The sequence below is a fragment of the Macaca fascicularis genome, chromosome 3 (assembly GCF_037993035.2).
Source record: "Macaca fascicularis isolate 582-1 chromosome 3, T2T-MFA8v1.1".
Lineage (NCBI taxonomy): Eukaryota > Metazoa > Chordata > Mammalia > Primates > Cercopithecidae > Macaca > Macaca fascicularis.
The window spans coordinates 112,269,011-112,281,146 of NC_088377.1; the positions used below are offsets into that span (position 1 = coordinate 112,269,011).

Sequence of the window (12,136 nt, forward strand, 5' to 3'; positions counted from 1 at the left end):
GAGCGTTGGAATCCAGTTCTTCCAAACTCCTACATAAATATTGATAGTTTGGCCTCCTCCCATGAATCACAAATATTTTTAATGACACCTAGCAGGGTGAAACCTTTCCAAAAATTTTCAATTTACTTTGCTCAGATCCATGAGAGAAATCACTAATCTATGGCAGCTACAGCCTTATGAAATGCATTTCTTAAACACTAAGACTTGAAAGTTGAAACAACTCCTTGATTCATGGGCTGCAGAACAGATGTTGGGTTAGCAGGCATGAAAACAACATTTCTCTCCCAGACATCTCCATCAGAGCTCTTGGGTGATCAGGTCCATTGTTAATAAGCAGTAATATTTTCAAAGGAATCCCTCTTTCTGAGCAGTAGGTCTCCACTGTGGGCTTAAAATATTCAGTAAACTATGTTGTAAACAGATGTGCTGTTACCCAGGATTTGTTGTTCCATTTCTAGAGCACAGGCAGAGTAGATTTAGTATAATTCTTAAGGGCCTTGGGATTTTCAGAATGACAAATGAGCATGGGTTTCAACTTAAACTCACCAGTTGCATTAGCCTCTAATGAGAGAGTCAGCCTGTCCTTTGAAGCTCTGAAGCCAGGCATTGTCTTCTCTTATCTAGCTGTAAATATCCTGGATGACATCTTCTGCCAATAGAAAGCTGTTTCATCTACATTGCAAATATATTGTTTAAGATAGCCACTTTCATCAATGATCTTGGCTAGATCTTCTGGATAACTTGCTGCAGCTTCTACATCAGCCCTTGTTGCTTCACCTTGTACTTTCATGTTATAGAGATAGCTTCTTTCTTTAAACCCCCTGAACCAACCTCTGCTAGCTTCAAGCCTTTCTTCTGCAGTTTCTTTACTTCTCTCAACCTTGATAGAATTGAAGAGAGTTAGGGCCTTACTATGCATTAGGCTTTGGCTTAAGAGAATGTTGTAGCTGGGTTGATCTATCCAGACCACTCAAACTTTCTCCATATTAGTAATATGGCAGTTCCACTTTCATATCTTTTATGTGTTCAATGCAGTAGCACTTTCAATTTCCTTCAAGACCTTTTCTTTGTATCCACAACTGGGCTAACTGTTGGTGCTAGAGGCCTAGCTTTCAGCCTATCTTGGCTTTTGACATGCATTCCTCACTAAGCTTAATCATTTCTAGCTTTTGATTGAAAGAGACATCTGACTCTTCATTTCACTTGAATATTTAGAGGCCATTATAGTGTTATTAGTTGGTCTAATTTCAATATTCTTGTGTCTCAGGGGATAAAGTGGTCTGAAGAAAGGAAGAGAGAGTGAGAAAGAACAGTCAGTGGAACAGTCAGAACACAACATTATTGATTAAATTTGCAGTCTTATATGGATATGGTACATATTGCCCCTCCAAAATTACAATATTGACATCAAAAATCACTGATCACAGACCATCATAACAGATATCATAATAATGAAAAAGTTTGAAATGTGAGAATTACCAAAATGTGAAAATGAAACATGAAGTGAGCACATGTTGGAAAAATGGTGCTGACAAACTTGCTTGATGCAGGGTTGCCACAAACATTCAATTTGTAAAAACCAAAATATCTGCAAATTGCAATAAAACAAACTACATATACACAAAAAGGCTGTGCCTATACTTGAAAGGTAGTTTTTTGTTTGTGCTATACATCATGTACAGCTAGTCATGACACCTTTATGTGTGTGTTTTCTTTTTTTGAGACAGGGTTTCACTTTGTAGCCCGGGCTGGGGTGCAGTGGCATGATCATGGCTCACTGCAACCTTGAACACCTGGACTCAGGTGATCCGCCTGCCTCAGCCTCCCAAGTAGGTGCCTCCTCCACACATGTGTCACCATGCCTGGCTATTTTCTATTTTATTTTTGTAGAAACAGGATCTCACTATGTTGCCCAGGCTGGTCTCAAACTCCTGGCCTCAAGCAATCCTCCTGCCTTAGCCTCCCAAAGTGCTGTGATTACAGGCGTGAGCCACCACGTCTGGCCTACTATTCATTATTAACATTTTCTCTTGGTCTTAACTCTAAAAAACCAGCAAAGCAATAATTCAAGCCTTAATTTGTCATTTGGCTATTTCTGTTGTGTACATTCTCCCACTATAGCTGGTTTTAAGCTACCGACAGGACATTACTGAACACAAAGATGTGTACTAGTAGCAATTTCTGAAAATAAGATAACAATGAAGTTTGCTGCACTGATTGACTCTTCTTTTCATGAAAGATTTCTGTGCAGCATGCAATGTTGTTTGATACTATTTGGCCCACAATAGAACATCTTTCAAAATCGGAATCCTCTCCAACTACTCTCTTAGTTTCCAGTTTTACCACATCCTTGGATTATATTAGCTATTGGAACTCTCTGGAGAGTTTCTCAGGATGTTCCCTGTTTCTGGTCCGTAACTCTCTTATTCATCCTTATTGCTATTCATCGCTTCCTTGGTTTTCTTTTCTGTGTAACCTGGTTGGAGTAGGGTATTTTTTTTTTTCTTTTTTAGACGGAGTTTTGCTCTTGTTGTCCAGGCTGGAATGCAATGGCGTGACCTTGGCTCACTGTAACCTCCGCCTCTCGGATTCAAGCAATTCTCCTGCCTCAGCCTCACAAGTAGCTGGGATTACAAGTGTGTGCCACCACGCCCAGCTAATTTTCTATTTTTTTTTAGTAGAGACAGGGTTTCACCATGTTGGTCAGGCTGGTCTTGAACTCCTGACCTGAAGTGATCTACCCACCTCGGCCTCCCAAAGTGCTGGGATTACAGGTGTGAGCCACCACGCCCGGCCAGAGCAGGGTTTTGAGGTCACCCTTTTGACCCAGAAATCTTAATCTCTGTGTGTGTGTGTGTGTATGTAGTCTAATCTATAACACCTACGACATGATTTATTAAGGCCATAGTCCTTCGAGGATTGTATATCAATTGGAGATCTACTTAAGTAATATCCCTTAATTAAAACAGTCCCCTGATCCTGAGGGGTGGGGGGAAAAAGAGGGCAAACATTCCTTAGGTTAGAAACTTTCTATTCTCAGAAAGTAGAGTTAGAGGGTATTTTATTCAGGGCATATATTGCCAGCTGCTATAACCACCACCCATAATAATAAAAGAATTTGTCACTCATGCAAAGTCCAAAGGTATTTTTTTCCTGATCTAGTAGATGGGTTCTCCTGTGTAGTTCCTTCCAGTTTGAGTTTCTATTATCTCAATCTGTAGCATCCAAGGTCACCTTGGAAGATGGATAGAGGGGAGGATTGCTACACTCCTTTGATTTAAGCTAGTTAGACCACCCTAACCAGATAGGTAGAGCATGTAATCTCTTTCAATATCAATGAGGAAAATGAAATGATGAGGTGAACACATAGCATCGTCATGCTACAGATAGATTTAGAGAGCTATTATAAAATATTGCCTCCTCCCCATAAACCAATGACTTTAGGGTAACAACTTTACCCTAAAGACAAACATGAAATTTAGAAACTCAATTATATTTTCACAGTGTAGAGTTTCAGCATTATCACATTTTTTGGCATAACCATAAAGTTCAATGAATTACTCAGAACAGACACAAGGTAAAAGCTCTTGTTTATGAAATCAACAATCTTTTATATAGTACTACAACACAATTAAAATCATAATAATATAGAACTTAATTTTAGGGCAATAAATTACATTAAAAAGTAATTCTGTAATTCCTATGTAAGGTTGGGATAGCCAGAAGAACTACTGTTTTTCCATGCAGTTTTAAGCACAGTATATACCAAAGTAATATTTTGTAATATTTTGTCTGTGATATTTCTCCCATCAGTTTCCTGTGGTAAATAGAGCAAAGAGTAATATATAAAGATTAAGAAAAAAATGGCTTGTATTTTAATTATATGATCAAAAGATTTAAAGAAAAAGCCAGATCTCATCTATTTTTCTTCCCTTTTTATTGAGGCTAAATTACATTAGGCAAAAATGTAAAGGGTTTAAATATCTTCTGTGCACCTTCTAACCACTAGATGTTGAGCGATAATTGATGTTCCTGATATGAATTCCAAAACCTTATGATCTCTAAATTTCAATAGTTAGCCCATTTAAGATTTAATGAATAAAATAATATGTAAACTAATGAGCATATTCTATGATTCTATAGACGGATTATCTGGTAAATAGCCAATAGGGTACCTCTACCCAGAAGGCAGACATCTCACTTAAAGAAACACAGCTAAAAACATGGATTCCTTCATTCATCCTTCTGCCACTCCTACCAATAAAAACAAACACATCCCATTCAAAGCAGAACATTTAGCTCTCTGTTAGCAACAGCAAGAACACTTCCCCAGCAACAGGAAAACTCGAAAAGGACATCTATTTTTAAAAATAAAATGTGAAGCCCTCAGCATTTTGCTGATTTAGTGAACAAGACAGAATACAAATCTTATCCATCCAGATTAGGTGAACATTCCATAGATTTCAAGAATAAATAGCCTGATTTTATATGCCTTTTATTTGATAATTTGATTTGTTTTTATACACCAGAACTTTTCTTGACATTTTTGCTGATTTTTCTGTTCATTTGCACATATGGCCATTATAAGGTAGGAGGTGTCTCATTTTAAATAGAAAGGTGGTAATTCGAGGAGTTCATTACCATACGCAAAATAGTTCACAGCAGTCTGTGCCACTGCTTGGTAGCAAGGTTTTTGTAAAAAGGTGATGATGCATATATTTGTTGAAGGAAAGTGATAAGAAAATGAACTGCAACTTACTTTCACTAAGTATAACAGTTTTAACACAAAAAGAAACCTTACAAAGCATTTGATCTTGAGCCACAAGGCATTGTCCAATGATTACAATAACAACCCACCATATTAATGTAGACAGTATATTCGTGTTACTCTAATTATATGTTTCAATGTCATTACTTTACAGAAAAGGAAACTGAAGCTCAACAAATGGTGATCTTTCATTTCCAAGGTTTAATTTCATTTAATAGCAAAGGCAAGGCCACGGTGCAAATCTTTCCAGACTTTTATTCTTTTTATTCCACAGCCAATATTGTGGGGCATGTGTGTAACATCTCTTCCATTTAATTGTATGTACATTTATTATAAATAGTTTTCAATTTAAAATTTTCATTCAAAACAAAAAGATCACCATATATGCAAGGGTGAAGGTATGCCAAATTAACTGTGCAAATTAACATATTATCATTTAAAAACAACAGTAATTCTTAGAATAATTTTATTATTTTACCTTAGTTGTTAAAATAGTAAAACAGGAAGCAATATAATGAAAGCCTTTGATTTCACCCTTCTTCTGTAAAAATGAAACTAGCTGAGGTAAGCCTTAAATATAGGCATGTATTAAGCTTCATCTATGAGTACTGATTCCTTTCCTCATTTCCTCCTTTGGCTAAAGGCAAAAACAGGAGTTCAAGGACCCACCACAACATTTACGATTCACATAAAAAATGAAAGACAAAGATGGTTGAAAATTTTTAGTTCTTAAAGTTAGCTCAATTAATATACTTGATACAGTATACACACAATTTTGTATCATACAACTTCACATAACATATATATGTACATATAGATAAGCTTACACATATATACAGTTATGTATAAATGTATCATTTTTTCTTTAAATATTGGCTCTTCTACTAGCTGTGTAAACTTTAGCAAAAAATTTTAACTCTCTGAGCCTCAGTTTACTCATTTGTAAAATGGAAATAATAACAGTTCCTATCTTATAGGATTGCTGTGAAGCACCTAGAACAGCTACTAGTATATGGTAAGACTTTAACAAGTATTAGGTAACTAGGTATTATAGAGAAATCGATTATATATTATTTATCAATATAAATATCTCTGATTCAAGTGAAGTTTATTCAATACAATGATCAGTTGTTTGGGTCTACAGATAAACATATAAAAGCAGTTTCGTTATGTACTTCTCTTTTCCTTTATGTTTTAGGGCTATGAAACTATTCTGTATGATACTACAATGGTGGAGACATGACATAATGCATTTGTCAGAACTTGTAGAACTTTGCAGCACAAAGAGTGAAAATGTATGCAAATTAAAAATCAAATCATTTAGGAGGTAGGCAAATCTCAGGAAAGAATGCTGACTTTGACAAGAGAATTTAAATGTATCACAAATGTATGAAACAATCTCAATGAAAGGGTTGGGAGAAAAGGTGCTGAACTAAGTGACTTTAGGAATGATTGGTCTATAAGGAATTGGTCTATACTGAAGGAACTGCACATAGGCAATGTACTCTAGTTGATAAATTTGTTTCCCATGGGGGTATGGGTTAACAATTCTGAAATTGCTATATATGTATTTTGAAACTGAACAATTAAGTAAATGGATGGTAGATGTTAGGTGTCAGGTTTCTCACTGTCGAAGTAGAAATTACATACAGATAAGCAAGGGGAAGAGACTAGAATGATCCATCTGATAATGGATTAGAGTTGGATACCAGTATGAATTCATGTTTAGCTTAATATAAATACAAATGATTACATGCTGAAATATTTATACACAGGTATATATACAAGGGTTAGTATACAAGTAGTTAATTCCTTGCTCTGTCAGCTACCAGGTCTTAAAAGAAACGACACCCAAGCAGCAAATAGCACTTCTTGAGCCTAGATTTTGGTTTCTGACACCATTCTCCAACAAAAGACACCAAGATTTCTGAAACATATGGCTGATTCTAGACCTGGGGCATGATGACCCCAGGGCATCTTATAGTACTAGAAAGTAAGCATGTGCTTAAAAACAAAACTAACCAAACGAAAAACCATACCACATTGATGGGAGTATATTAAAAGGAAATACTAAATTACTAAACCTCTAGTGGCGTATAAGGGTAGTAAGATCTACTGTAATGATCTTTTTCAAATGTTAAATATAATACATGCAAAATGTCTACCACCAGTGCCTGGCCCATAATAGATACTGAAAAACAGTATCCATAATTAAGAATTAAATGTTTGAAAAGGGCTCTAAATTTTTGTTTTCAAAATGATTGACTGAGGTGTCACTGATGTAGTAATACCTCTTAATTATTTTGTAGACTTTTACAAATTTATAATGCAGTTCTTTCTATTTAGATCTTTGCATTGCAGAGCTAATATTGAAGACATTTGTGTACATTATTATTTTGTTATGGCTGTATTTGTTAGTAAAGCCTCATATTATTTCTGCTTCTGTCTTTCTGTCTTGAGTTGGCTCAAAATTGCCTCAAAAAGTATCATGCAAGAGAAAAGCACATGCTGGGCTAGACTTCAGAGTACTCTTAAATGCTCTGAGATTTCTGCTTACTACTGCCCTATTAAAGCTGTAAAAAGAATGAGGATATCCAACTCTTACCTGTTCTTAGGATGTCTTCTCTGTTGTCAATGCATTATTTCAATACCAATTTGCAGGCTTTGACACCAGTCCTTGTTAATGAGTATATAGTATTTAATGTTCAGTAGAGATGGTAGATGACACTGATAATATTGCATTATGAAGAAACTGGAGTTAATAGAATGCTTTAAGGCATCAAAAGATTAAATGAGATAACTGCTTGCTAGATGCAATTTGCCTAGGAGGTCAAAGGCATACTTTTCCTGTTTCTCAAAAAGCAATTAGAGCCAATTGGTGACAACCTGAATATGTAGAAGAAATTGTTTTTGTTTCAAAATTAAAAAACAGGCAACTTGGATATTCCGAATATTTGCTTGTAGGTTTAGAAATCACTGGCAGTGGCCTGTTTAGAAACATCTTACACTCGATTTTTGCCTCTTACCTCTTTTTGTCATGCTTTCCTGTGTTAATCAGACAGACTGGACACGGCTGTTGAGGAATCAAACCTTTTGCAGTAATAGTCACAGATGCATCCTCATCACGTGCTTCTTAAGATAGCTTGCTTTGTTTTAATTTCTGATAGCCAAAGAACCAGGCATTTCAGATCACCCTGTCCCACGTTTCCTCTGTAACAACTGATAGGAATAGGATGGTTTTAAGACATTGAATCTGTATCAAATTAGGTGCTTTTTTTTTTTTAAAGCCAGTTGTGTCTATAAGCATTCTCTTTTCCAACTATATAACTCCTTAATTTCCATAACTCTTATATAGTATACCTTAATCGCTTTGTTGCTTCCCTTACCAGCAAATTAACTTTGACTCATGCCCAAGATGTATTTAAGAAAGTGAAGGAGGTCAGGTGTGGTGGCTCATGCCTGCAATCCCAGCACTTTCAGAGGTCAAAGCCTGAGGATCCTTGAGGCCAGGAGTCCAGAGACTAGTCTGGCAACATAGAACACATCTCTACAAAAATTAAAAAAAATAGAAGAGAAAAAAGGTGAAGGAAAAGGCATAGCTCACAATTTTGTCATAAAGTTTTCTGTAGCATTCTAGTGGAAGTAACGATTGTCACACACTTTTTTGTTTTTGTTTTTTTTTGAGACGGAGTCTCGCTCTCGCCCAGGCTGAAGTGCAGTGGCGCGATCTCGGCTCACTGCAAGCTCCGCCTCCCGGGTTTATGCCATTCTCCTGCCTCAGCCTCCCGAGTAGCTGGGACTACAGGCGCCCGCCACCACGCCCGGCTAATTTTTTGTATTTGTAGTAGAGAGGGGGTTTCACCGTCTTAGCCAGGATGGTCTCGATCTCCTGACCTTCGTGATCCGCCCGCCTTGGCCTCCCAAAGTGCTGGGATTACAGGCGTGAGCCACTGCGCCCAGCCTGTCACACACTTTTAACATTCTAGTGGCAGAAGTGATGTTTCTATTAATTGGAAGAGAACACACAATGGCCAATATTTAAATAATTTAATCTTTCAACACCAAGGATTTTGTTTTTTAAACAGTTTTAATTAGGTCTTTTCCTTTTGGTGTCTTTTAGGCAATCATTCATCCATTCATTTATTCACTTAAGAAATATTTATTGAGCATCTACTCTGTGCCATCTACTATTCGAGTATTTTAGGTACTAAGGAAACATTCAACAAAATGAAAAAAAAAATCCCCGATCTTGTGGAGCTAACTTTTTAGTGGAGGGAAGGCAATAGAAAATAAAAACAGAAAATGACGGTGTTAGAAGGTAAGCACTATGAAAAAAACAGAGGCAAGGAAGGGAGGATTCTGGGGAAGGGGCAATACTTTAAATGAGATGATTAGGGTAGGCTTCTTTGAAAAAAGATGACTTTTAAGCAAAGATTGGACAGAAGTGGAAGATCTAGCCATGCAGGTATTTGGTGGAAAGATCTTTCCAGATAGAAACTATACACAGTGCAAGGGCCTCAGGGCAAGGAGATGCTTTGGTGTTATAGAAGCAGGGAGCAGGTCTGTGTAGCTGGAACAAAGTGCATAGCAGAAATGAGGTCAGAGGGGTGGAGGTGAGGTAGGACTTGTGAGGCCAGCTAGCATTGAATTTTTAGGTTGCAGAAAAGACTCTGGCTGAGAAAATTAGGAAGCCATTGGAAGAGCTAATACTTTTGGTTTCCTCTTAAGTCTGTAGACAAACTTCTGAATGTTAAAGGCATCTTTATGATTGGTTCAAACCTCAAGTGTCAACACTTAATTTACTACCTTTAAAATAAGTGAAATGACTTGCTTCTAGTAAAAAGATGTATGAATAAAACTGAACACTCAAGCCAGACAACTACATTGCAGTTTTAATTCACTAGCTGGTATCTTAAATATTCATGAGCCTCCTTCTCTGTTTTCTTATTTACAGGTTGGAACACTATCTTTTTCCAGGTTCCTTGTTGTCTCTAGTATCTCTTGGTTTCCTTTGATACCTCAGTCCAGGTAGGATTTCCACGCTAATTTTCTATTCGTGGCATAATCTGTCAATATCAGTAACACATTTTATTGTATTGCAGAGGTCAGAATTTTGCTGGTTTAGCAATGTGGAAATGATGTACAAAATGCAGATTAAAACAAAAAGAAAAACTACTTTGCTTCAATTAGTTGAATTGAGCAAAATCAGTTTTTCTTGAATTTTTTGCATGACTGCTTAAACGAACTGTTTTGTTTCCTTGACACAATAGAGATAATACAAGGTTTGTAATGCCCTTATTGTTTCGAGAATATAAGAGTAATGTATTAAGTAAATTTCATTTAGCACAATAGTACTGTTAAATGGAGGGAAACGATTCTGGTAAAAGGGAAGAAACTCCTGGCTTTAGTTTTCTAAAAAGCTTTTGTACCTCTTGTAAGAATGACATGGAGGTGTTTTTAATGTCAAATCTGAAAATGTACTTTTCAATTTATTTGGAAACTGGTTTCCAATATAAAACAGGGTAGCACACTTTCCCAGCATGTTCAGGTAAACTACTTTCATCACAATTCAGGTAGAAGTGACTGCCTTTAATTCCGTACATCGCAAACCATCTAGTGGTAGATCTAGAATGGCGTCAGTCTCAGGGACTTCTATGCACATTGACTTCTAGAGTTCAATTCCATTTAAGTTGGGACTATTTACGACATTTGCTGAAATTTGCTCACCTTGATATACAAGCATATTGTATTAAGAAACCAGTAAACCTGTGGAGATAGCAGGTAAAACGTAAAGCCTGTTTTACATTTTTTTTAGAGGCGTCTTACTTGTAGCATAACTAAACCTTCATTGTTAGGCAGGTGCTGGCCAATCACATCAGCGACAGTCCTAACTCTGCTAGGATCGGGGTAAAGCCGATAAGCCGTATCATATCTACAACCTGTCTCGGACCCCTGTAAAGAACTCACTGAGGATTGGTAGGGACAAAGGAAAGTTCCTGTCAAAGTTTAAGAGAAAAGGGTCGCGTAGGGAGCTGTTTCAAGAAACACGTAAATCCCAGAAGAAAGCAGAACCCCAACTCTTCGGTCGCCGCGGGGCCAGGGAGACGCGAGAGGGAAGTTTTTCTACAGGAAATCTGTCGCTTTGTCCCCGAGACTAGCAGCAGGGCCATCAGTCGGAAGTGTCGGCCTCTCGCATTCTCTCCCCTCCCCAGGGCCAGCCAACGCTAGTGGGCGGCGGAGGATGCGCCGGCCCCAAGGGCGCGCACGTCTGTTCCCAGGAGTTTAGGGCGCTGGGGCCCCTCTGCACTCCCAGTGGTCCCAAGTTGGCCCAGGCACCCTGTCCCGGGGTCCTCCAAGCCACCCCCAAGCCGACTATCAACTCCAAGTCGACTGCCGAGCGCCCGCCTCCGCTTTTCCGCGCGCCAGCGCTATGGAGACGGTCACGAGACGCCGGCAGCCCCTGCGCCTGCCAATGGGAGCGCACGTTGCAGCGAGACGCGGACGTCGCTCTTCCAAGATGGCGGCGCGTCCGTCGCAAGCGACCGGGCCGGGGGGAAGCCAGCGAAGCCGAGTAAAGCCGCCGCCCGGGAGAGGACTGAAGGAGCAGTTGCCGCCGTTGGCAGCGGCCCGAGCAGTTTTCGCTGCTGCTACGGCTGTTGCCATGAGGCGAGGCTAGGGAGGACCTCACTTCCCCGGGGTGTAATAATGCTAACTGAGGTAAGCGGCGACGGTGGCCAGTGTTTACCTGTGAAATGGGGAAGGGGCCGGCGCCAGCCCGTCAGAGAACATCATCTCTCCGGAAGGTGGGCCTGACTCTTCGCTGCGGGCTCCAGGGCCCAGGAGCGGCGGGGATCCTACAAGTGCCCCCAGAGTAGGAGCTGTGCTGACTCAACAGAGTCCCACCACCTCCGGCTGCCCGTGCCTCGCCTTTCGCAGTTGCCACTTGCCACTCGCCCCGGCACTGGTCTCCCTCCTGCTGTCACTCCCTTCTAACTCATCGCTCCCTTTTTCTGTCCCCTTATACGCTACTCTGTGGGAGCATTGGCCTTTCCACATTACTGCTGGTTCTTGTTATCCTGTGGTTTGCCCGAGGTCTCCTTTCTCCGGTCCCTGAGCTCCAGGGCCCTCCGCCTCCGAGCTCGGTCAGCAACCTGGGGTTGTTGCTCGGCCCGACCCGGTTTGTTTCCCACCGCCTACTTTGACTGCTTCATGAAGTGGACTTTTTATCTCAAGCTGCACTTGTATGGCTCAGTTGTGTCATCCCCTCCCCCACACCCATCACCTTTCGCTTAAATGGTGGTCATCACAAAGTTCAGTTTAGCCTCTGCTTCCTTGATTTGCGTGTGGCCCCCTTTTACTCTCTATGGA

General features: G+C 39.5%; 1 protein-coding gene and 1 long non-coding RNA gene across 18 annotated transcripts in view; one reads left to right on the forward strand and one right to left on the reverse strand.

Annotated features, from left to right (window-relative positions):
* Positions 1 to 1,061: 1,061 nt before the first annotated feature.
* Positions 1,062 to 7,987, reverse strand: LOC102125071 (uncharacterized). The gene is made up of 2 exons (XR_006696843.3): positions 7,795 to 7,987; positions 1,062 to 1,280 (listed from the first exon to the last, which is right to left on the reverse strand). It is a non-coding gene; the product is annotated as an uncharacterized lncRNA (long non-coding RNA).
* A 3,280-nt stretch (positions 7,988 to 11,267) lies between these two features.
* The window catches only part of SNX13 (sorting nexin 13), a 181,696-nt gene continuing 180,827 nt past the window's right edge, over positions 11,268 to 12,136 (forward strand). For 16 of the 17 annotated variants that reach the window (XR_012432612.1, XR_012432613.1, XM_065542244.2 and 13 more), the window contains exon 1: positions 11,268 to 11,485. Coding sequence is in view for 12 of the 17 variants with exons in the window: in XM_065542244.2 (XP_065398316.1) it covers positions 11,474 to 11,485 (12 nt within the window). In the remaining 5 variants the exon portion in view is untranslated. The remainder of the gene's footprint in view (positions 11,486 to 12,136) is intronic. The other variant, XM_065542246.1, reaches the window with a different exon arrangement.